The 26,684-nt window shown below is 32.4% G+C and overlaps 1 protein-coding gene across 1 annotated transcript; it reads right to left on the bottom strand.

Moving 5' to 3' along the window:
- LOC148628664 (regulator of MON1-CCZ1 complex-like) lies at nt 1-25,616 on the bottom strand. The gene is made up of 21 exons (XM_088591995.1): nt 25,468-25,616; nt 23,426-23,502; nt 22,099-22,183; nt 21,271-21,333; nt 20,875-20,961; nt 19,963-20,034; nt 19,438-19,506; nt 18,526-18,629; nt 18,165-18,251; nt 17,452-17,557; nt 16,725-16,836; nt 14,306-14,350; nt 13,712-13,765; nt 9,556-9,614; nt 8,640-8,813; nt 4,753-4,851; nt 3,285-3,362; nt 2,450-2,623; nt 1,710-1,780; nt 741-895; nt 1-232 (listed from the first exon to the last, which is right to left on the bottom strand). The coding sequence occupies exons 1-21, from the start codon at nt 25,576-25,578 to the stop codon at nt 156-158; spliced, it is 1,959 nt and encodes a 652-aa protein (XP_088448121.1). The 5' UTR covers nt 25,579-25,616; the 3' UTR covers nt 1-155.
- Nucleotides 25,617-26,684: the final 1,068 nt, after the last annotated feature.

The following is a 26,684-nucleotide window of genomic DNA, read 5'->3' as shown; positions in this document are numbered from 1 at the left end:
CTCAAAGGCATTAAATTTATTATAAACAATATCACAGACATAACAATTGGTCAACAATTCAACATGTCACATTATAAGAAATTGAATGATGTCATAGTAATACAGACACGAGCTCAATATTGCAGGTATATCTAACAAATTCAATACACAAGACATCAAGGAATTAATGAAGCAAGTGCATCAGTACCAAACAGTCCTTCAAAATGTTTCACATATTCTTCACAATGTTCACCTAAAAAGAAAAAGAAAGTGTTCATTCTTGGTGATTTTTGCTATACCCTAAGATATAAAGTAGAACTTCTTAGAAGGCAACTTAATCTAGAAAAGTATTAAGTCTCATATCTAATTTATTTTCTGTTTTCTTCCTTTTCGCTCATTTTCTCCAAACTTATTTACGGAAAAAAAGTTAAAAAGCTTGTGATATATTGATAAATAAGAATTAAACAAAACATGCTCATAGAACATAAATGCCCTAACCACCAATAATATTTTGATGATGTTTGAAATAGAAGTGGATAACCAACACAATTCATCAGGGAAAGCTTCTTTTCAAATGTTGTCATTGTCATATATGGTTTTCAAGTCCTAAGTAAACTTACGTAATAGATAAGTATGTACATATAATGGTTGGAGCTGAAAATTGAGATTATCTACCTTAAAGGAAAGAATTATATAAACCAGAGAAGAGTTTACTATTAAGGAAATAACTTGAGCTTGTTCACAGTGTAAAGTAATGTTACCTGGTGGAAACCTTGGGTTCTGTCGTAATCTGATGTTCCTCTGTTCAAAAAATTTAAATACAGTATAAAACAGCATATGATCATCTGTGTTCATGGCAGCTTCTAGAAACTTCCTAGCGGAGACTGTATCTATAATACCTACACTTCTTATGAATCTGAAAACAACAAAGCACCAACTAAAATACTGTAAGCAAGCTACAATGTTAATAAAATAGCAGTAGTTCAACTTGGGATCTTGAACGTAAAAATAATATAAGTCTCAGACACTGCCAATACTTTGCTTAAGCACATCAACAAATAATTTCAACCGTTTTACTTTAATATTTACAAGTAAAACCATCCTTGTAAGTTCTAAAATGTTAAATGATAAAAGCTGCAAAAGTCTGAAGGTCATCCACATACACAGTAATTAGGATATTATACATGTACATGTATAATATTTTCATGAGTTCTTTATGCTGAAGTTCAGTAAATTTATATAAAACACTCATAATAGCAAACAAATTTCTACATTACTAAGACAACTTGCAAACTTCTTTATACTAGTAATTATTTAAGTTTTTGGCAATTCATGAATTAAAAAACCTGTGTGATCTGTTTTTAAAACATAAAGCATTTAAGTTTTGAGTTTACACATATATATCTCTAATAACATACCTTATAGCAGGAAGTAGCTGGTGTTTACACATAGATATCTCTAATTACATACCTTATAGCAGGAAGCAGCTGGTGTTTACACATAGATATCTCTAATTACATACCTTATAGCAGGAAGTAGCTGGTGTTTACACATAGATATCTCTAATTACATACTTTATAGCAGGAAGTAGCTGGTGTTTACACATAGATATCTCTAATTACATACCTTATAGCAGGAAGTAGCTGGTGTTTACACATATACATCTCTAATTACATACCTTATAGCAGGAAGTAGCTGGTGTTTACACATAGATATCTCTAATTACATACCTTATAGCAGGAAGTAGCTGGTGTTTTGACAATAATACTTCAATTATTTCTTCATTTGCTGTTGTAACTCTCTGGAAAAGTCAACACATTAATATTTTAATTTGTTTAAAGACTAAAGGAAAACTACAAAGAAGAAAAACAGGGTTATTCTTTATTGAATGTATGTTGAATGCATTTTTTTCTCGATAAGGACCCAAATGGACCTTACTTGTGTTAAATATGGAACCATTGTTTACTTGAAAGTTTATCATTTGTTTGTTTGTGGATCAATGAACAGCAAACCAGATTTCTTTAACAATGTCCATACCACTTGCAAAATAATTTTCTAGAAATTTATCGCCTACTGTCAACGTTTTAATATTCACAATTCTGTAAAGTGACCATATTCGTGGGTATAAATTTTAGGGGAATAATTAATGATAAGCATTTCAAAGTGATAAAAAGCAATATTGCGCAGGTACTAATTTTCACGCTCATCTTTTCATCAGGAAGATAACAAAAATTGACAGACAGTGTTATACACCCATAACATCATTTAAAGCTTTATTTTTGTTTGTTTACGTTTTTGAGGAAAAGGTTTATGAAAAGTTTACAACAACAGCAAAGAACAAGAACTAGGGTTGTTAAATGATGACAGATAATCAGATCGTAGATTTTAAATAAGTGAAAAACAGGATGCATTATTTATAATGAAAAGCACTGAGTGTGTCAAAAAAAAAAATCAGTAAAACTCCACTTACTTTTAACATATCTAACGCTAGCTGATGAGCTGGAGTATAAACATGTTCTAAGGACAACATTAGACAAGCGAGAGGTTTAGAATCTGCTAAAACATGATACTGTAAAAACTGATGTAGCTGGTAAAAACAGTTGTTCCTTACTAATATGTTGATGATCAATTCATATAAATAGTGCTGTAAAAAGAAAAAAAGTAATGTCAATTAATTTGTAAAAATGTACCACAGTAATATTTGTCTTAACCACACCCATTTTCGACTTTAAAATTTAAAGGGACTTAAAAAAAAGTGTCTGGTTTGAAAAGATTTTTCAATTATTCAAAGTGTTGTGGTTTAGACAGGTCTCACTGTATAACAAAGGATATTAATAGAAACTGATATTGGGAGACTCAGGTCTGCATTTTTAAAGTCTCATGGTCCATAACCTCCTTCCAAGGGAAAGACCTCATTCTTGAAAACTAGAAACTTCAGCTGATTCTATCAAAGCTATATACATTTACGATATAGACAAACAGTACAAATTTGTTGAATGGTCACAACGGAAACCGTAAGTTTCAACAAACTAGAGTTCTTATTCAAGTAAATAGAGTTCAGATCACCTCCTAGCGAACTCGTAGCGTTTCAATGTTTAAGTCAGTCAAGTTGATTGTATTTTTACTGAAGTCTAATAATGCATACCATTTGATGTATAACTACTTAAGCTCTTCTTGGTGTCATGTCCAACATTGACAATAAACTACACAAATGATCACAACATTGAATCCTGTGACAAATTTAACCATGTATACATTCTCCTAAGACCATGAATTATTGGATCAATCAATCTTTTTCTACTTACCTGAACAGGTATATTACACTGGCTTAAAGACCTGATGTATTCAATCAATACAGCTACTTTGAACTTATATTTTATTTCCTAAAAGAAGAAAAAAATACAGATCTCAAGAGTTAAGTCTGAATTCAACATATTTTTATAATTCATTTTTTTGTTGTATTTTCCCACCACTGTCCCCCGTTTGGGGAGGGTTGAGCACTCACAAACATGTTTAATCCCCTGCATACTGTATGTGCCTATTCCAAACCATGAACCTACAGTCCTGTAGTTTTTTTTTATATACCTTGTTCTTCGTTTGACGTTTTTTTCTACAAAGTGGGCCAATTTTTGTCTTTTATGAATAGCTTCACTTTGTTTATTTTGGCACCTATTAAATAGCATTATGGTATGGGTTTTGCCCATCGTAGAAGACTGTGGTGACCTGTAGAAGTTAAGGAGGTAGACCTAGGGTAAGGGACATAACTCATGAAGTCAGTGATATGTCTGCTTTTGGTGGATGACTGTCTCATTGGCAATCACACCACATCTCCTATTTTTTTTTATTAGCATGAATGTAACTTAAAAGATAATACTGGCCAGTATTGCCTTGCATATAAAGCAGCGAGTCTATATTTAGTCATTATTTGGGAAGCCAAAAGTCCTCAAAATCTTGATCATTATATTTAAACTGATCTTTTGTGTATGTCACTGACTTTCAGTTTTACAGTATAAGAAAACAAGAAAAACTTTAGTATTAAAATCCAGGACAGATTGTACTATACATTTATAGTTCTGTTTAACAACTGATAATATTAAAAAATCTAAGTGAGCGCACTCACAATATCCCATGTGTCAATACAAGCAATCTGACCAAGGAATATCATCATCTCTGTGAAAATCATTCCCAGCCAAGCATTAAAAAAAAAATACCTCCTTGACCCATTTTCCCATCTAAGCTTTTCATGATGACAAGTCTAAATAACTTTCAACTAAGTCCAAAAAATGGTCCCCCTTGACCATTTTCTGTGATAATCAATCCTATTTAAGATTTTATTGCTACTAACCATTCACCAAAGTTTGAAGGTAATCAGTCAAAACATGGAGGAGCTATCCCTGTGACAACCCTAAATCATTTATTTTTAACTTATCCCCCTTCAAAACAAGTGGTTCATTTTGACCCAGTTCAGAGTAACATGATCTTGAGAACAAAACTATTACATGCATTCATGGAAACATATGTTTAGGACCGCTATGGAAATGTATCTATATTTGTACATCAAAACTCATGAATTGTATATTTTGTCCCAGTCAAAGTGAAAACATATGCCTTCAATGGTTAAAATCATCTTGGAAACATTTGTTTTCCTATCAATTTTTTAATGAAAGATTAACATATTCTTATATTTCAATTGAAAACATATGTTTCAGAACCATATGTTGCTATTTTTCCTGGGATAACAGACTAAAAATGTAGGTTATAAATAAATCCTACCTTATTGTCTTCAAACTCCGAAAAAACATGTGTATACATTTCTGACTGGTCAACAATAACTTGTGATTGGATTATATCAGGGACAGGAACTTCACCAGCCTAGAAAATATCAAGAAATATACGCAATTTTGCATCAATTTTCTCAGAGTATAAAATTTGTTGAACTTTCATTGGAGATAGTTAAGCAGTAGTGCATGAAAATGCAGAAAACAACATGAAAACTAACTACATAAAAATATGAAGTAGCATGTGTTGTTAAGCTAGGTATACACCCAATCATTCACTAGAGTGAAATATGGGTCCCATAAAACATGAAGTTGATATCAAACAGCAATAAAAAATTGCATATTGCTTAATCTATATAAAGCTACACACAAAATTTGAAAACAATCCATCTATTTTGAGTCAAGATAACTGCAAAAAAATACAAACAGACAGGCAGATAAGATGACAGAAAACAAAGTGATTTCATTATATCATACACTCATTGACTTTGGGTATAAATTATCTGAATAGAATTACCGGGTACAGATAATTAAAATAAAGTTTTTTTTAAGTAAATGAATAAAATGCATTCACCAGACCTAAACATTGTCTGGCGGTTAGGACAAAAAAAAAAATTATTAGTCTTGTTTCCTGCTACCAACAAGAAATCAAAGTGCTGTGTGCACTGGGGTTTTTTGATTCTTGTGAAAATTGAAGCATTGAGAAAATTCAAAATATTACATGATGTAAAATAAAACTATAATCATACATTTGCATTTTCCATATTATTTAGAACTGTTTTTCCAAACATGTATAAACTATATATTTATCAATTACCAATTTCTGAAGTAAAAACTGTAATCATTACATAAACTGTATTCAACTTCACACACATTTACCAATTTTTTCTGTTTCACCTTTTTCCCAATTTTTTAAACCTGTCCAAAAGTTGATTTGCAATCACATTCAAAAGTATTTCAACAGAGTATTATCCTACACTGTAATTATACTCAAATGGAACTAATTTTAGCTTAAGAAAATAATTTCCTTGATCAACATATTAAGATATTATATTGTGCTAGACTTCTAACAAGTAGGCTTCTGGAACAGGGTTATGTTGCTATAAGATTGAAGTCATCACTACCAAAGTTTAATGGTCGTCATCATGAACTCGTCGATCGTTGCAGTGTATCCATCTGCGCCATGAAAACTGATTGTTCAACATGTCATAGTTTTCCTTTCTTCTTTCGACTCCCCCAGACTTGACTTCTTTAGGAATTACTCAGCGGGTGTTTCTAGAAAATCAGCAGTTGCTTACCCTACTGGTGCAACTGGTCCATGCTCCCAGTTTTTAGTGGAGTCTGAGTTGCTCATTTGCTTTTGCTACTTTGTATTATTTTAGTTACTTTATGTTCCTTGTTGTGTATGCTTGTTTTACATGTCTGGTCTTTGTCCCTGGATTACATTCTTTTGATTACCACTAGAATCTTGGTTCCCTTGATTACTCTTTCAAAACTAGACAATTCGAATTTTCCTGCCAATTTTGCTTGATTAAAATCACTGCTCTTCACTCCCTGTATCAATCATAAAATATTGATGATAGGATGGAGATTTTAACTGATAATTGTATTAAATGGAACAAGACAAGCACATTTAATGCTTCTTGGCACATTACTGCAAGAACTTCATTCCCTAAAAGCTAATTTATTACTAAAAATCCAAAAAGGAGTCCCTCATATCCTCAGTTCATTTGAAGACTAGATCTTAATTTTATCAATTTTGTTAGAGTAATAATAGAATATTATTAAGATGAATAATTGCCAGAAACATATTTACAGGTTATAAAAGATGTATTGAATGATACAAAAGGAATTACATTTAGACTATATGTAGTGTTCTGAAAACAGTAGGGAAGTTCCAGTCATAAACCGGTGACATAAGGTATTTTGATAAATCAAAAACCCCCAAAATAAGGTAGGTAGGTCAGGATATTATTTTATTTTTCAAAAACTTTGCACTGAGTTAATGGGGAAACAATCTAGACTTGAACACAGCTTGAGTCAAAATGGCCATAAATGTTTAAGGTAGGCACAAAAAACGACGGTAAGGTAGGGTAACAGGAAAAGGACATTATTTTTTTGCCTTAATTTATATAAAATTATTTGGCTGGCAGTGAAATACAATTCAATAGAAAAAAATATCCTGTAGTATAAATAAGTAAATATGAGAAAGGCACTTATATGCAAAGGATTTTTTTTGCCTAACAGTATGTAACATTGAATCATAGGAAGTATCAGTGTAGTGTCAAGTTGCCCTATGTTGGTCACCTATCCATAGGTGCTGACATTCGGAAGTTGTTAAAGGTGGGAGGTGTGCCCGGAATATGTTTTTATGACTAGTTTTGACAAATATTTATAGAACAAAATAAGATGGGAGAAATCTCTGTGAGTGCTGCTAAATATTCTGCTTTGACATGGACATGTAAGCAGGAGAGTGTTGAATTTTTTCAGAAATATCTGGATGCTCCTGCCGAAAGCAGGAGAGTTAACACAGATATGTGACCAATGTCTTCTTTTGTTAACTTGATTTTCAGACGTATGTTTGTTCATATTACATGCAAAAAGTATTTCAGTAACACCAGTCCAGGAATACCATTGTTCGACATCCTTACCATAATTGTTAGGTTCGCTGGCATAGGGTAGCTAGCATATCATCAAGTTCAAGATCAAATTCAAAATTTAAAGAAATAATTCATAAATGACGCAATATTTTATGGTGATTTTTCATTGCCTTGATTTAATTTTGTTGATTTTGAATGTCTGTCTATTTTTTCAAGATGTCTGCTGCACTTGCAGCATGATACTTAGTTAGAAATGACTGATTTCACCCTAAAGTCAAAGTTGGCAATGTTAAAATTAGGAAATACAAGCTGGTAGCCTTGACCATATTTTTTTTTTATAATATTTTCTTTATGTTCAGCTAAATTTTACCCAAAAGTTTGGTAGCCCAGCTCAAAATCTAGCAGCGATGGGCTACTGAGGGACTGCCACTTTTTATCCTTGGTTGGTCATAAACATGCCTTTGTGCCATTATTTGACTTTTGAGTTTATTTTGAAGAAGTGTCATAGCTCAGTTATTTTGGATTTTATTACTTCTGTTGTTTGGGCCTTTAAGAGCTTACTTTAAGGTGAATTTACACCTATCTAAGACCTTTTGGTGATCTCTATTAGTACTTACTCCTTTTATAAACATTATACAATGGTAAATTTGTTGTGTTTCACAATATCTGTTCCTTTTTCTATTATATCTTTTAACATTTTTTATTCTTTGAAAACATCCATTTTTTTTGTCTAATAAAGGAATTTAGGCTAGTCAAACCATATGTTTCCAGACCAAGTTGTTAAATCCATTGTTCCATTATAATGATGACTGTATACACTACACATTACAAAGAATGAACGTTTCAGTTTTTGTAGGCTTTTCATAATATTTTGCATGCCAATTACCATTGCTGATTCTTTGATACTTTTGACAAAAAAGGTGATTGACATTAGAAATTCAAAAGGGGACTTTAAAATGCAGATACATGTACTTAAATTTTGAAAGAGGAATCAAAATCAAAAGGTCAGTCTGTAGTATGGACAGTGTAAATATAATGATACTTCTGAACAACAGGATCCGGTTTTATTAATTTTCTCAATCTGAGGATTTTGTCAACTCAAATTTTGAATAATCTGCAAGCTTAAAATTTGAAATTGAGGAAAAAATGAGAAATTTTAGGAAAATCTCAATTTTAGACTTTTTATGAAACCATGAAACTATCCAAGGCCCATTTAGTCAATATAACACTATTCCGCTTTTGCCAGATCCTTATGTGAATTGGTATTGCTATAAGCACTTACCAACACCTGAACTTCTTTTTCCAAATGTCTCTGGTAAACTTTGTTGAGCATGTCTAAAACTTTGGCTATGACAGACAGATTAGCTTGCTGTCCTGGTAACAACATTTGACGACAAACTTTGAGGATGACAGATTTACTATCTTGTCGCAGTAACAAGAACTTCATTAACTTGCACTGAAATAAACAAAGATAGAGATATTGTTTAAGTTGTAAAACCTAGCTCCTTTCATTTTACAAACACCCGCAGACAAAACTCGACATTACACATAACAAGGTTATAACCCCCTGCATCCTGTTGAACCCTGCACATTTGGGACCAGTGTGGACATACCAAACTTACTGGATACAATTTTTATGGTAGATATACTAAGCACTTTTGACACACAATTTGCTGCCATTTCTTAAAGGTCCAACTTAAAACAGCAGTCAGTACTTTTTCTGTTGACAATACAATAACAGAATGTAAATTTACTTTTAACATAAATTCCTGACAATATGCACACCACAATATGGTAATTTAACACCCCATTAAGTTTCATAACAATCCTTCAAGTCCTTGAAAAGAAGTTGCAGACAACACCTGAGGCTAAGTTTTGTTGAAAAATGCCGCAGTCAAACAGCTGTCATTTCTACAATTTTTGCCCAAACATAAATTCTTGACAGTATGTGTATCTCCATGTGGTTATATTACATCCCACAAAGTATTGTAACAATGCTGCAAGCTGCTAAGTTTGGACAGACAGACAGGCAATCAGGGTGAAACCTTTATACCCCCAAAACTTTGTTTGAGAGGGGTATAATAATTAATGACTTAAAACAATTAAACGGTTTTGGCATAATGAAGAGAAACCATTTCATTGGTAACTGATAATGATTAAACCAGTTTAGACATAATTTATGCCTGACAATTTCTTACCTTATCTGGTATCATAGTCACCAAGGGATCAAGTTTTAACTCAACATACCATAAACATCCTAAAAATACAAGAAAATACAAAATAAAGTGTCCATGGTAATTTAGACAATAACCTATAAACTCAGCATGTCTATATTTCAATTTAATTTTACAATAGTACAACAAACCTTTCAGCTGACAAACGCATTCAAAAATTTAACTATGTAAGTTATCAAAGTGGCACATAAAATTACACACCCTGATAACATGTCTGGACCTACATAACCACCATATATTTGTCAGCACATGAATACTTTTAATAAAAAATCAACATATCAACACCAAAGAAGTTAAGTGTAAGTATTTTTAAGAATCCGGCAAAATGGGGAAAAATCAGAAACATGCATGTAAAAAACCCCCAGTCTGACAATGTAATTCAGTCAAAGATGATTTCTCTATTTGAAAAGACCACTATATGTATTTGATCTCTGGATTTGTTCAGAATTTTTCATTAGAGTGTTAGAAAGTTTCAACAGATCAAACTTTCTTGACAGCAATCAAAGCAAGGGAAGAAAACTTAGAACGACTACAGAGAAAGAAGTAAGATCTATTTTCACAAGTAACTAAAATTACAAACAAACTTATTGACAAATTAAAACAACTTGAAAACAAAACACTGTTTGAATTAGATTCAGTCATATTCAAGCCAAATCATAAACACTACTAAACTACTAGAATCAAAAGAAAAGAAATTAAATGAAATAATGGGACAGAAGGAACTCATTTACCAACATGCATCTAATTTCCAAGCATTCATTGGAATGAAACATATAGAAAGGGAACTTCAAAATTCAGAGGGAACTCTACAACAATTACTTGAAAAAGGTGAAATTGATAAAATAGATATCAAAATAGGCGATCACATTCTTGTAGAGGACACCATATTAAGAATGAAATCTCTGATAGATGTTGAAGTGACAAGAGAAAAGGAAACTACACAAATAGAAAAGAACAAGCCAAACAGAGCTCAGATGATGGTTGAGACAAAATTTTCTAAACAACTGATCCTTAAAAAGCAGTTTACATTAGATGAAGGTTTCTTTATTGGCTGCTGTCTCCTGCCTAGTGGACTCATAGTATTTGCTGATTATGACAATGCAAGAGTAAAAATATTTCAAAGCAATTGTTTCCCAAGTTCTCAAATCATATTCCATGGAAGAGGAATTGTTTGTGATGTAGAAGTTATCAATGAAAACCAAGTTACAGTTTTTAATACTGAATCACAAACAATATCTATTATAGATATTGACAGCATAGGTATGAAAGTCCTTAAAACACTTAAAATTAAGAGTTGTGTCTCAGGAATCACACATTATGATGGTAGTATTTTCTTTTGTGTACCTGATAAAGGTATAATGAAAATCAAAATAAAAACCGGAAAAATAAAAAAAAGACTCTTTGTAAATTCACATATAGACACAGATGGTGAGAGAATTTGCTACACATGTCCTGATGTGAACACAGTTACTATCCTTGATTTTGACTTCCATGTTATCTTCCTTTACAATGAAAACACAATAGTAGAAGGTCCTATTGGGTTATCAATGGACCTACACCAGAACGTTTACTTATATCAAGAGATGGAGATAAATGTGAAGTTCTTTTCAGTAAATATGATGGGTTGAACCAACCTTTAGCTGTACATTATAACAAAGATAACCAAGAATTACTTCTAGTCGATAGGATATGTGTAGCAAGACTATTTTCTGTGAACTTAAGTTAGAAATAAAGGTTATGTTACTCTCCTATTACTGCTAAGTCTCAATTTTTTTAGTATTATCTTGATTTCACAAATTAACTAAGGACATTACAGCAAATGATATAATGTACAAGTCTTTTTATTAGTGGATACCAATTTTCATGGTTCGGAGAAAAGCTATCTGTTCATAGGTTCTTGAATTCGTGGATTTGACAACTCTTATCATTCACACAAATGGGAAATTTTCCCGAACCCAGGAAAACCACGAAAATTGGAACCTCAAAATCAATAATACTTTCACAGTAGCTAACTTCAGGGTTTAGTCCTTTATCAAATGACAGTACTTTAACTTCATTATGTAGTTTACTGGAAAATAGACGGTGAGATTTAAGTTCTCTGTAAAACTTGGATTAAAATATCTATGAAATAATGGAAAGTTTATATTCCATGGTTAATCTCCAGACAAATACCTTTGAAGACATTTGATCAGATAATGGTCATTCTAACAAGGAAAACCAATTCTATTCTTTGAACTTTACAATATTACTTGCTGTACATGCTGTGACAATGCACATCATCAATCTGTTCTTCCACTATTTTATATACTTAAAAAATAAATGAAACAAAAATGGTGCCCCTGCCCTTTACATGGACACAATTGTTCAGCCAAAAACACTTTAACTAGACAAAAGTGATCCCCTTCCACTTTACATGTACACAATTGTCCAGCCAAAAACACTAAAACTAGACAAAAGTGATGCCCCTGCACTTTACATGTACACAATATGTCCAGCCAAAAATACTAAAACAGACAAAAGTGATGCAACTGCACTTTACATGTACACAATTGTTCAGCCAAAAACACAAAAACTGGACAAATGCCCCTGCACTTTACATGTACACAACTGTTCAGTCAAAAACACTAAAACTAGACAAAAGTGATGTCTCTGCACTTTACATGTACACAATTATCAAGCCAAAAACACTAAAATTAGACAAAAGTGATGCAACTGCACTTTACATGTACACAACTGTTCAGCCAAAAACACAAAAACTAGACTAAAGTGATGCACCTGCACTTAACATGGACACAATTGTTCTGCCAAAATACTAAAACTAGTCAAAATTGATGCCCCTGCACTTTACATGTACACAATTGGTTTTAGTTACCGTAAGAAGATTTAAATAAAATGAATAATGTTATCCAATCAGAAACAAGTAAATCACTTAAATGTAGAGTACAAGCTACCCAAACACAATGGTGGATGGTTTAATACAAAGGTTAAGGTCACCATAAATGTAATTGACAGCTATTCAAACTTAAAAGATAAATGTCTACATTTTGTGAGTACAATTTCTTGCAGTTTTCTGTCCACCGTGAAAATAGCGAAAATTAATATGTTAATATTAAATGGCAGCCATAGTGGTATCTTAAATACTGCCATTTGTAAAAGAAATATTTAAATTTTTTATTATGTAAATTGTATTTCCTTTTCATTGTTTACAAAGTTTTTTTATAGTAGCATACCATGCTAAATAATTAATATTCTACAAAAATATTGAATTAAAAAAATTATAAAAAAGACAGAAAATTTGTTTGAGGTATGTGTATATTTATTTGTGATGTCTAAAGCATCAAAATCAAGTCAAACTATTTAATGAATATCATCATTAAGAAAGTTACATTTATAACAAAAAGAATTAAATTTTCATACAATAATATATTGGTTTTGTGCATTTTTCAATTAAAAACATTACATGTATTATATGGTATTATATATAGTAGTTTATTCCTCACAAAAATATATAGTTTAAGGTTTTACCATGTTTCATTCAAAGAATTTTTATTTAAAAATGTTAACAAGTGTGTCAAGGACGTGACACAAAGACAGACTGTTGGGAAATTGTATAGCTACCTAACTACAAGGCAAAAGGATCAGTAGAAAAACTGTAGGCAAACACATTTGTTGATACCCCCCATTTTTCTCTTCAGAAACCATACAGCATACTCCATAAGTGATTTAAGCATTCAGATGGAAAAACAAAATAAGAGATGCACAATGGCATCATGCAAAAATTTCATCATCCAATCAGCAGTCATGGAGGAGTTGCAGAAAAGAACAGGGGATTGACGAATGGACGGAAGTACACCACAATCACTAAGTATCTACAACGAAACGGGGGGTATAAAAAAGCAATAGAAACAGCATTCTTAAAATGTTTTTGATTATGTGATTACTTTGCTGTTTCTCAGGGATTATTTGATTACTAGACCTAACAGTGAATTATCTGATTATCTAGAACCCTTCTTCTGCTTACCAAAGCAAATGAGTAACAATTATGGGACTATAAATATTGGTAACTATGTGATTACATGGGCCCCTCCATGTAGTACCTCAAAACATGGAACAAACTTACCTAGCTTTGCATCTATTACTATATTAGGCTGAAACACAATCCAGTTTGCTGAATCTATAATCTGTTAAGGAAATCAATGTGAATTGCTGTTTTTAAGACAATTGGTCTTATAGAGATTTTCCATTAGAATTTCTGAATATAAAATCTTTTTCAGCCTGATTTGTGAATTCATGTCTTCAAGGAATTCAGACATGATTTTACAAGGTCAACAAACAAAGTGGATATTGGCAAAATCAAAAGTGACTATACAGCAAAAAAAGGTATCATAACGCTAAAATCCAGATTTGAAGTACAGGAATTCTGCTAAATAGAGGGAAAAAAATAATGTCTGAGAATTAGTAAAAAAAATATTTTCTTCAATTATTTTCATCTACATCTGAAATTTGCTATGATCAATATCTTATTTAAAATGTTATTTTTTTCATCAGAAGCTTTTCGTGTCTCAATATTTCGGTTGTAATACTACGAAGCTTGGGAGATATTTTATTGAAGAATTTTAAGTCCAGATTGATACCACTTGAATGCAATACATTCCTTTTTAACTGCACGCTTTGAAAGAAAATTATCATCACCAATCATTGATGTGAAGGATACAAAGCTCACAATTATATTCTGTAGCTGTTGACTGTAAACTCAATGCTGAAAATATAATTAAACAAAATTCAAATAGCAATTACATGAGTGGACAAAATTAAACTGTTTACATGTGAATATTGATAAAACAAAGATTATGCATGTTAGTAAAACAACAACTGACAGATGTGATTTCTCGTTAATGCTTGGTAATACAACAATTGACTTTGTTGATAGATATCGCTATCTTGGTTTAACAGTCTCTGAAAATATAGACTACAACATATCTGTAAAAGAACTCTCAGTTGCGGCTAGCAGGGCACTTGGATCGTTAACCTCCAAATATCTTCATATGGGTAACATGGACTATGCTACATTCGCAAAGATATACGAAAATACTGTCATCCCCGTAATGGACTATGCGTCAGGCGTTTGGGGTTTGAAACGATATGATGTATTAGAAAGACTTCAGTATCGGGCTATTCGTACTTTCTTAGGTGTTGGGAAAACCTCACCAATTCCAGCAATAACAGGTGATATTGGATGGACTCCAGTACATATAAACAATCAGTGTAACGCAATTAGATTGTGGTGTAGACTTATGAACTTACCGGAATTCAGAATTTGTCGAAAAGTGTTTAGTTGGGATGTTGAGATTTCGGCACGATACAAAAATACATGGTTTAATAGTGTTAAAACAATTCTGAACAATAGTGGTCTGGCAAATTTACTTAATCATACAGACAATCAAGACTTGATATCGACAAAGTACATTATTGACTCAGTAAAGACTACACTTATAGACAATTTCAAAATCGAGTGAAATACAAAAGTTCAAGGCATGCCAAAACTTAGAACATATAAGCTATTTAAGACCGATTTTAGTACTGAAGCGTATGTGAAAAACTGTTTATCTACGAAACAGCGATCAGTTATTGCCAGAATACGATGCGGGACACTACCATTAGAAGTGGAACAAGGCCGCTATCGCAATATTCCGTTAGACCGTAGATTCTGCAAAGTGTGTAACTCTAACCTCATTGAAGACGAAAACCACTTCCTACTTTTGTGCTCTGTTTACGCAATTAGGCGAAATGAACTTATACAACAACTATCTTCCATAAATTTTGACTCTCCTTTAGATGCGCTAAAAGAACTGCTGACGAATAATTCCAAAATTGTTACAAACTATATCATAGACTGTTTAGATATACGACGTGGTGTTATATAAAGACTTGCTTATTCAAACTTATTTCACCTATAACAAATGACGTTAAATTTATAGAACCCTCATTTTCTACTTAACTTAATGTGTACATATGACAGTGCTTCATAAGCCTATCTGGCTGGCTGAAAATATATCTGTAATCTATGTATTTGAACATGAAAAATTCAGGTTGCACTTTAATAAATTATTTATTCATTCATTCATTCATATAATGTAGATATTGGTACTTTTATCAAATTTATCAATAAAACAAATTCTAGTAGTTCACAGAGTGAAAAAAAAGTCCTATTTCAACTAACCTGTTCATTCTAAGAAAAACTTATGACTTTTATAACTTTACATGGGAAACTGAGCAAGCTCATAAAATAGATACCCACTTCACATGCTTCAAACTGTATAGAGTAAACAGAAGAAAAAAAATTTGGATTACTGTAAACATTTTATTTTTCGCAGTTGCTAATTTTCTCACATTCTGTCAAGTGAACAACATGCATATTTATGCTCGCAGGTTCCAAAAATAATTAGCATTAAATAATGTTCAAATCAATTTTGTGGGTATTAATTTTCACAGTTTTCTATCCACAACAAAAATAGTGATAATTAGTACACTGCAAAAATTATTATGTCTGCAGTGATCCCCCTTGCAGACATCCACTTATAACTATCTATTTGCAAAATGTACAAATGGTACCTAACCTTCAAATATAGTTTCATCAAATTACATTAAACTGTGCTGGAAAAGTTGCACTTGTGAAATTTGATGATGTAAAAGTTAAATTGGATCAACTCCCTTTTAGGATTATCTGATAATACCAGTAATTATCCTTATGCACAAATATATATGATGTCTGACCTTCCTCTAAAACTTTATAAAAACTAATGGTGTAGTTTAGAATGAGTTGCAATTACAAGATATGCGGAGAGACTAACGGATGGACAGACGAACATTCATTGTGATTCCTAAAGACAAGTTTGTAGTGATATGATAAGCAATTTTTAAAAAAAAGAGTGCCCATGTTCACATTACATTCCCTATAATAAGGTTCATTCATATGCAAGAAATCAAATTACTTCTTGACAACATCTAATCACTGATAATATCTGAAGCCTAGATTAATGAGACTGAAGACTTATTTATAAATAACTACATGGTAGTAACAATTTGAAAATGCAACTAAAACGAGACTTACTGACCTATTTATAGATACCTACATGGAAGTAATATTTTGACAGGCTTTAATGGTAATGGTGACACCACAGGGTAGTGATACTTGGCAAAACCATCTGTTTCTGTTTCCAACTGGATGTCAAATATCACTGAGGTCTGTAAAAGAAACAATGTATTATTATCATACATGTAAGGAAATACGGTGTAAAATCCCATGCATTTAGTACCAGTAAATTGATTGATTGATTGGAGTTTAATGTCCTTTGGCAGATATTTTATGCATTTCAGGACAAAAATGTTCAACCAATCAAACAGACCCTGCTTGTATTAGTTCGACATGCTGAGCCAGGTTTATATTGTGCAAACTCACACATGTAACAACCCTTAGGGAGGCACTTCACTCCACTCGAACACATTATTCTGCCTCCAATCCAACAAGACATCACTCTATCTCCTATATGCAGCCATTTTTAAGTCACATTCAATGTGAAGAATAAGAATCAGTATTCTCAATAGGATAACAAAGTGGAAATTCTCCTACTTATATGGATGATCTCTGTAATTTATTGATATTTTTAACACAGTTTTAAAAATTTTGTGACTGGTGGATTGTTACTGGTGTTGTGACGTATTGGGGGAGAAAACCTGCGGGTGAAATTACGAAATTTATTTCACAGTGTGAATTATCAATATTTTTTACACAGGACACATTCGATAAATGGCTGCTATTCATATAATAAATTCCTTCAAACAACATACAATAAGATTTACCTTTGATGCTTGATGATGAACCACAATTAAATTATCTACGATATTAATAGCAAATCTTCCACTCATATCCAATCTTAACACATCTGTTTTCCGTGCTGGGGCATCCCTAATTAAATAAAAAATCAACTTAGTACCTATTGTGTTCTCATCAGAAGAAATTTTGATTGGAGATCAGGACTCAATTTAACAAAAAGGTCGTAAGTATTGAAGTCATAACAGAAAATGACATTGTGCCATCATATCTTAGAACATATCCTTAGAGGTTCCAATTTTCGTGGTTTTCGTGGGTTCAGGAAAATTTCCCATTCATGTAAAATCAACTACTACTTTATATACTCAGTACAACACTGTGCTGCAGAAAATTTTCCAAAAGTCAAAATAATCTCAGAATTACATGTATTTTTTCACCTGAAACATGAATATTTAGACTTATTTGATTACCATATAGAAACAGTTTTACGAAAATAATATCATTTTTTGTACTTTCAGTTTCTATACTTCGTACTACCGGTATATAATTTAAACAATAAAAAAACTAAAGAAAGATTTTTAAATCTAGTGAATTCTCCATACAGGAAGTTCACTTATTATGTTTGAAGTAAATTGGGTTTGTGTGTGTGTGAGTGTGTGTGTGTGTGTGTGTGTGTCTTTTTATACAATAAAATCCAAATAATACTAATAGGGTACAAATGTATACCAACAAGCATTATCACCTTGATATCTGATATAAGACTATTTCAGCACCCTGTGACCCTGGCCTTGGTTGGTGCCTTAGAATTACAATGAACAGTTGGTTATATCTATATAAAGAAAAGAAAGTAAAACAGATAAATCTTCCTGTTGCCTGAGGTCTATCTACTGTAAACAAGGAACATTTTGCCATTTTTTGTTTGTTGTGGATTTGGCACTCAAACAATTTTCACACAGTTTCGAATGGTTGTTTCTCAAATCAAATTACATTTGTTTAATTTTCACATTTGAGGTCTTAATGCAGAAACAGCAAAAATTAAACTGCTGCAGAAATTATTGTTTACAAAAATAAATCAATGAAAAACATACAAAACAGTCACCTACATTGTTGCCATAGAAACATCTCTTTCCATTAAAGATGTTTTTGTTTGTTTTGGTACCACTGGTAAATCAACTTCAAACTTTGGAAGTTTTATAACAGATCCAGCCTGAAATAATAAAACAATTTTGAACAATTCCCTAAGACTGAGTGAGAGTATTTTTTTTCATATAAATTTTCAGCATAGGTTTAAATAAACTGATTTAAACTAGATCTATATTCCATAGAAGTTGTAGCTGAAAATAAAACACCATACACATGATAGTTTACCTCAAGTCAGAGTTGGAGAGTTTTATAGTCATTCAAAATTTTTTTTTTTTTTTTTTTTTTGCTCTACGGTCATTTTTATGAAAACCTATGAAGGAGGGAACATTTCTCTCTGCCTTCTTAATACCCAACCACCCCCTAAAAATAGTGATAAAGGTGGTTTTTGTATTGCTCATTGTAGCAAGAAGAAGAGATTGAGGAAAGTTTTTGTGTTACTTTATCCAAATCGTGATACATATTTTAATGAGGCACCCTTAAATGAAATTAGGGAGGGCTACAGAACCAAGAAAATACTTTCAGTTGGCCTTATCAAACAGGTTTATCTAGAAAACATGAAATTTAAACCAATAAAAGAATCATCCTCACTTTGTTATGAAGACATATTTTCAAGACCACACCTAAAGTACACAAATAACACACATTAAGTTATGTTGTAACAATAAGAGTTCTCCCCCAGGATTTTTGGATAGCGCTGTAATCAGCGTGTGTGACACAACCTTAATGATAGGATTAAAAAAATTTAACAGTGAATATTATTTCTAATGCATCCAGATTCTAAAAATATATTTGAAAAAAAATTCAGATTCTAATGGAACATTTTCAGTTGTAATCTAATAAAGATTTTATGGCTTATGAGTAGAAGAACTTACTCTGAAGTAAAATGGATTTAAAGTATTGCTGAGATTCCCTGAAGCTACAAGTAGCAGACTACTATCTGCCTGCAATATAAACAAGAGATAATTGTAGTACAGCAAAATTTTAAAATAAACTACGAAAAATTTTCCCTTCAGTGCAATTTTCCGTGATTTACTCTTTTACAGAATAGAAAAAAGGAACACAACAAATAAACCGGTATATAACCTTAATACAAAATAATAAATATGTTCACAGATCGCCAAAAGGTCTTCAACACACCTTAAAGTAAGCTCTGAAAGGCCCAGGCAACAAAAGGTTAAAAAATCAAATTAAAAGTAAAAAGTAAAATAACGACATTTGATAATTAACCAATCAAATTAAAATCCATTTAACCTTCAATATCCCTCTATGCTGCATGCACACACTTAGGTTCAACAACATTTTATTTGAAATCAGGTCACCTTTTGCTTTAGACCATTATTTTTTGCTCAATTCAACAACAGTAAACTAAATGCTTTTAACTTATGAGTACAACTTACAAGCCATTTATGCCAAACAACTCCAGTATTTATAGTCTTTAGGCATTTTAAAGTTCTTCTTTCAGGTGTTATCTATGAAACAGAATGTGATGCATTAACATTTGCAAATTACTTAAATTAAAAAAAAAGCCTAAATGACAATGAAGTGATTTGTGTTTAAGTTGACTATTTTAGAATATTCTGTTAATAAAAAAAACTAGAGGCTCACAGGAGCCTGAATCGCTCATCTGTCAACAAGACTTTAGTAGGACTATCTTAAGGATCATTTCAGCGATTGAAAGTTTCTTTCTATCTAGTATAGTTTTCAAGATATTGGCTGAAAACTGTAAAAAAAAAAATGCATTTTACATCTTTCAAGGACAATAACTCTTCACAGATTAAAATGAAAATTTGACCACAGATAGATCTCATCATGCTGAACACTTTCACTCACGTCAGAATTTGACTAAACCTAACGGTTTTGGAGATATATGCAAAAAACTACTGGTCTATATTTAGTAACAGTGGCCACGGTTTTCAACGAATCAAAAATCCCCACATGTGTTCTATGCAGGATACCCCAAGGAACATTCATACCAAGTTTGGTTCCAATTGGTCAAGTGGTGTCAGAGGAGAAGAGTTTTGAAAAATTGTTAATGACGACGACAGATGCCAAGTGATAGCAATTGCTCACTTGGCCTTTGGCCAGGTGAGCTAAAAAAAGATGTCAAATCAAATTTGCATTTGCAGGGCAATTAACTACATTTCAGTCTATAAATTTGACAACTATTTTTTATACATTTTTATCAGAAAAATTTATGCCAGCTATTTTCATAACAGCTATGTGCTTTTCTGAAATAACTTTATACAAGAATAAAAAAAAACTCTTTTGAGAACGTTTGGTTAAGGTGAGCACAAATACACAAACAATACCTGATAAAATTCTATGCCATGGTCAGTTATGAAGCATATCTCATTTGTTGATGTCCAAACAAAACCACTTATAACAGTAGATCTTCCCTAGAAGAAAGACATTTGGTACATTGAGAGGATATTACTTCATCAGGAACTAAGATATCATAAAATGATGTCAAAAGGTGCTATGTTTACAAACTTTTTTCATGATTATCTCCCCTTAAACAACTCTTACATGAGCAGTTGCGAGTTGGATACAATAAGTTAATGGCACATATTTCTGGCTTATTAACACATCTATTAACCAGAAGTAATTCAATGAAAGTTAACACAGAAATCATACCACTATACAGTTTGGAAATTATTGAATGAGTTATTATTCAAACTTGAAGCCCTTTATACAGTGGAATTTACCTTGCAAGTCTGTGAGTATTCCAACTGATCTGTCTGACCATCAGGCATAAAATTTATAAACTCCTGGAAAAGTTAATTGATATTTTAAAACAATTAATTACAAACTTAATGAACATCAAAGAAGAAAAGCAAACAAATGTTTACCTATTAAAACAATACAACTTTCATGGACTAATTCATTGTTACTGACCAGAGAAATATACATTACAAAAAAAAAAACAGCTCCACTAAAGCACACGATCTGTGCCCCCAGTTTCATATAAAGTTCAATAGCTCTGAAACAAAAGCTTTCTAATAAGATATTCTAAGACATCCTTAAAAGACTTTGAGACCACAACTGTGGTTGATTTTTGATTGCTATATGAGCAGCATGCCACTTATTGGGCATGGCTTGTGTGTGTTGTAAATTACTGCCCACCGTAATCATGCAAACAAACACATGTAACATTCCAATGTGCATCAGCTATTTTCATTTATTTCAGTAGCATGAATGAACATCAAATTGAAATTTAATAAAAAAAAATGTTGTGTTTTAGAAAATCACTTACAGACATACTCGCTATTGCTCTGGGTAAAATAATGTGGCATAAATGTTCAGTCCATGGTAAAACAATGATGAGTTTCTGTGATTTATTTCTTAAACATTAACAAAGAAAGCTTTCATCTATGAAGACATGCATTGTACAAAAATATAACTAAAATCCATAAAAGTATATTTGAGATATAGAATGAAATTTGGAGGAACAGACAGGACAGACCCAGTTAAATTATGATAAAATGGTATGTTCTCAGAGTATCTGGAGGGTTAACACTTTGAGGTTTACTTACAACAGATTTTTGTGATCTTTGAACTCCCAGAATTCTTTTGTCTGGGGAGAACTTAATTGATAATACATCCCCTCTGCTTTCCATTCTGAAAAAAAAAATATTTACTTGCAATTTCTCTATGGGCACTGTGTTTCAACACTGCATTTGGAAATGTAATGACAAGTCATTTCAATACACTAATTCATTGCTTAACATTGACATTACATAAGTATGGATTTTACACTGAAAACCATGTTTGAGTAAAACAAGAGGCTCCCAGGAGCCTGAATTGCTCACCTGCTTGAATTCTGTCATTCAAGGGCAGTAAATTTAAGAGGAATTTCTAACATAGTTTCCAAGATATTAGCTGAAAACTAAAAAAAAAAAAAAAAGGAAACCTGTCATTTTTTCCTTTTCAAGGGCAATAACTCTTACATGGAATCATCTGACACCTTAATCCCTGAAGACTTTTGTAGTCCTAATAATATGGATCATTCAGCTATTGAAAGAATTTGGCTAAATCTAACAGTTTTGCAGATATATATGCAAAAAACTACTGTCTGATCCATATGTTCTATTTTTAGTAATGGCAGCCATGTTTTTCCACAGATCAAAAATCTCCACATCAGTTCTATGCAGGATACCCTAAGGAACATTCATACCAAGTTTCTTTCCAATTGGTCGAGTAGTGTCAGAAGAGAAGATTTTTGAAAGAAATAACATAAAAAATAGCAAAAAATATTGAAAAAGGGCAACAACTCAAACATGGCTTAACAGATTAAAATGAAAATTTGACCACAGATAGATCTCATCATGCTGAACACTTTTACCCATTTCAGAATTTAGCTAAACCTAACGGTTTTGGAGATATATGCGAAAAGCTACTGTCTGGCCCCCATGTTCTATTTTTAGTAACGGTGGCCAGGTTTTTAACAGATCAAAAATCCCCACAACAGTTCTATGAAGGATACCCAAAGGAACATTCATAGCAAGTTTGGTTCAAATTGGTCAAGCAGTGTCAGAGGAGAAGAGTTTTGAAAAATTTTTAATGATGACGACGACGATGGATGCCAAGTGATGGCAATAGCTCAATGGCCTTGAGAGGAGTTGTAAATTTGAGTTAAGCACTAACAACAAATGGAAGGGCAGCATGGCCAGTATATACATCCCACTTTTCAAGCTGATGGTATAAATATTTTGGTCTACAGATAAAAAATGTTTATGAATAACTACATCAAGGCACAAATCATAAAAAAAAATTAACATTTTATGTTACAATCACTGTTTTTCTTTCTTTCTCAAACCCAACCTAGCCAGTAGTTCTAGATATGTTCTTATAACGATATACCTGAATGTCATGGAGTTGATATCCTTTGGTCCTTTAACAACAACACCCATTGCACCACCGGAGCGTACAGTGAAGACCTGTTATTGAAATAAATTGATTCCATAAGAATAAAATACATAGATTCAGACCATTTAGCAAGCACTTGGGTTTCTTTAATCAATACAGTCAGCTAATCCCTTTTGGGATTCAGTTTTCAACATATTTTCTGATTTATCTGCCCAATGAGGACACCGAATCCTACAAGAGAGTATATAGGCAGCAACCATGGCCATAAAATTAAAACTTCCCAGAGCATATATGATATATGATTGTAGACTTGTAAATATTTATATCAATCAAAAATCAACTTTAAATATAACTACCTTTAACATTACAATGCATGTAATAATATATGGAAAGGTTGTTGGAGACTGACAGAGATGTGAAATATTATCATGGTTAACTCTCAGTCAGTTTTGCTCCACGTATTTGTCAATAAAGCTTCTCAAATCTCAAAAACTACAAAAACAGGAACCAATTGGACTACAATATACCTAGTACAAGTAAGTACTCCAATGGAAAAAAAAATTTTGTATAAAATATATATAAAGTCTAAAGGAATCTGCCAACCAGCAAACTTAATATGGGTATTGGATCGACAAGTCATGACGATACAGCACCAACAAAAAAATTATACAAGTCTAAAGGATTGTACAACGATACCAATAAAGATGTTAGTACACTATAATAAAATATATAATGAGCAAAATTTTCAGTCAACAAATGACCTTCTTCAGTGCCTTAAATAAACAGAGTGTGTATGAACATGTATATAACATATTAATATATTAATACATCGTTAGTTCAAGTTCGAGTCCCGCGATGGAACGACCAAAAATTTGCATCACGACGACTCTCTTCGCTGCAATGCTCCATCGGATCAAATTGATACAGGGAAGATAATGTAAAACTTATAAAAGGGTCTGAAAAATTCCCAACCATGTTAGGACTGTCAAATTTGCGAAGCAAATTTTTGGTCGTTCCCTCCGAGGGACTCGAACTCTTACCGTTGTGACATCTGTGGCAACACCGTCTCCACTAAGTCCAGTGCCCTTGACCACTCGGCCAGCTAGACTATATAAAATATAGCTTTCGCTAGCCAGGTCATTCCTCCTTGTAAGGTTAATCTAGGGCCGTAACTTAGAACACGATTTATGGTAGTACGGGACAGTTTATCTAGGTGTTATTATGTAGGATAGAGGATCAAATTAATGATGCATGTCACAACAAATCAATATTATACAACGTCTCAGAATGTGATGACTCTATTCGCTACACTGCTGCATCGGATCAAAGTGATACAGGGAAGATAACGTAAACTTATAGAAGGGTCTGAAAAATTCCCAACCATGTTAGAAGTGTCAAATTTGCGAAGCAAATTTTTGGTCGTTCCCTCCGAGGGACTCGAACTCGTACCGCTGTGACATCTATGGCAACACCGACTGCACTAAGTCCAGTGCCCTAGACCACTCGGCAAGCTAGGCTATATAAAATATAGCTTTCGCTGGCCAGGTCATTCCTCCTCATTATATATATATATATATATATATATATGGAGTTACTGCACATTGACCACTAACTGACTAAGTTATGATAATTACATACAAAAACACAGAAATTAGCTTTTTCACACAAAATTTAAAATGTCTATGTATTCATGGTTTTATTTTTAAACTCTGAATAAAGTAAGTGTATATGTATTCAAAATTAAAAACGACACATAACAAGCCAAATGCACCACAAAATCTTAATCATTCTAAATTGGTTCTTCAAAAATTGCCAAATTGCTGTTTTTCTCCACATAAATTTTGTTGGAGTAGCTGGTACAGGTCAAAACACAAGCATGATACACAGCCACAGCAATGCCAGTCAGCAGAGTGACTGGACAGGATCTGTGTTGACCATAATATCAATAATGTTGACCAGTGCCGCAGTGGCAGTGTCAGTGACAGTGTCTGTGATCCTTTCCATTATTGATTATCCATTGAATTACCATAATTTACCTGTTTGTTCGCATCATCGTAAAATACATTGGTCACTTTATCCACTGGGTCGAATCTTATTGGATTTTTACAAAGTTCAATGTAGAAACTCCCTTCGTCTGGTTGCGCCATTTCGATCTTTTAGTCGTTTTGTTCGATTGGTAGAATAAGTCTAGAACTCTTCCGAAAGAGAATATAACAAGGAGCGTTCGATATTGCAATGTAGTCACGGGTATAACTGTAATTGCGTTCCTGTAGATTATGCAGTAGACTAGGTACATATTTAAAATCGAAGTGGCAGGTAGCTATGAAAAAAAAATCCATGAAATTGTTAAAATATAAAAAAAATAAGTATATTATGTAAGTTATTTATCGGTGGACATAATTTTACCACAGAGGAACTGTGCAGTAATACTTAATTACTGGGACAAATTCCTATGAAAGGTAGAATTTTAATTTCTTGTGTTAAATATTTGGAACATGTATTAAGCTTAGAGGGATCCTTGGTTAAGGATATATTACAACAAAACTTTAGGTTTCTGAAATTCTGAAATAGAACATTATTTAAAACAATTTATATTAAGAATTAAAGATCAATGCAGTCAATGTGACAATACAAAAATAAACATCTCTTCAAAATTATATTTTTGTCAGAACAATGATGATGGTTAAAGACCACTTTATAAATGTTGATAAAGAATCGCACAGCAATTACAAAGACTCATCTTATACAGAAAAAGTAGATAGAAAGTGCCAATTTTGCAAATGATGAGTAATTGAAGATTAAGGACATGGATAAGTCTAGTGTAACCTGTGCAAGTTATCCAGTGGATAAATATTTATCCAGCGGACTAAGTTTTGAACAACTTGGCCCAGATTGTACGAAGTATCTTGATCTCCATTAATTGATCCAGTGAACCTCAAGTTCTTATTTCATTTGACCACCTGTCTTGTTTGGCCAAACTCAGAAATTCAAGGATGGCTTTAGATTTTATGTTTTATACATTTTTGTTAGTTGCCATACATCCATTTAGAATGTTATTTTTAATTATTGTTAGCTTATAATTATTTAAAGTAGTACAGTCCTCTAGGAATTTTGAAAATTTTAACTTTCAATGCAAAAGAGTAATCAAGGGAGCCAAGGTTATAGCGGTAATCAAAATAATGTAATCCAGGGACAAAGACCAGACATGGAAAACAGACATATACAACAAAGAACATAAAGTAACTAAAACCAT

The sequence above is a fragment of the Perna viridis genome, chromosome 1, assembly GCF_037379345.1.
Source record: "Perna viridis isolate PV_CMFRI_1.1 ecotype Kerala chromosome 1, ASM3737934v1, whole genome shotgun sequence".
Lineage (NCBI taxonomy): Eukaryota > Metazoa > Mollusca > Bivalvia > Mytilida > Mytilidae > Perna > Perna viridis.
Note: the sequence above shows the minus strand (reverse complement) of the source record. Positions and strands in the feature narration are given on the sequence as shown.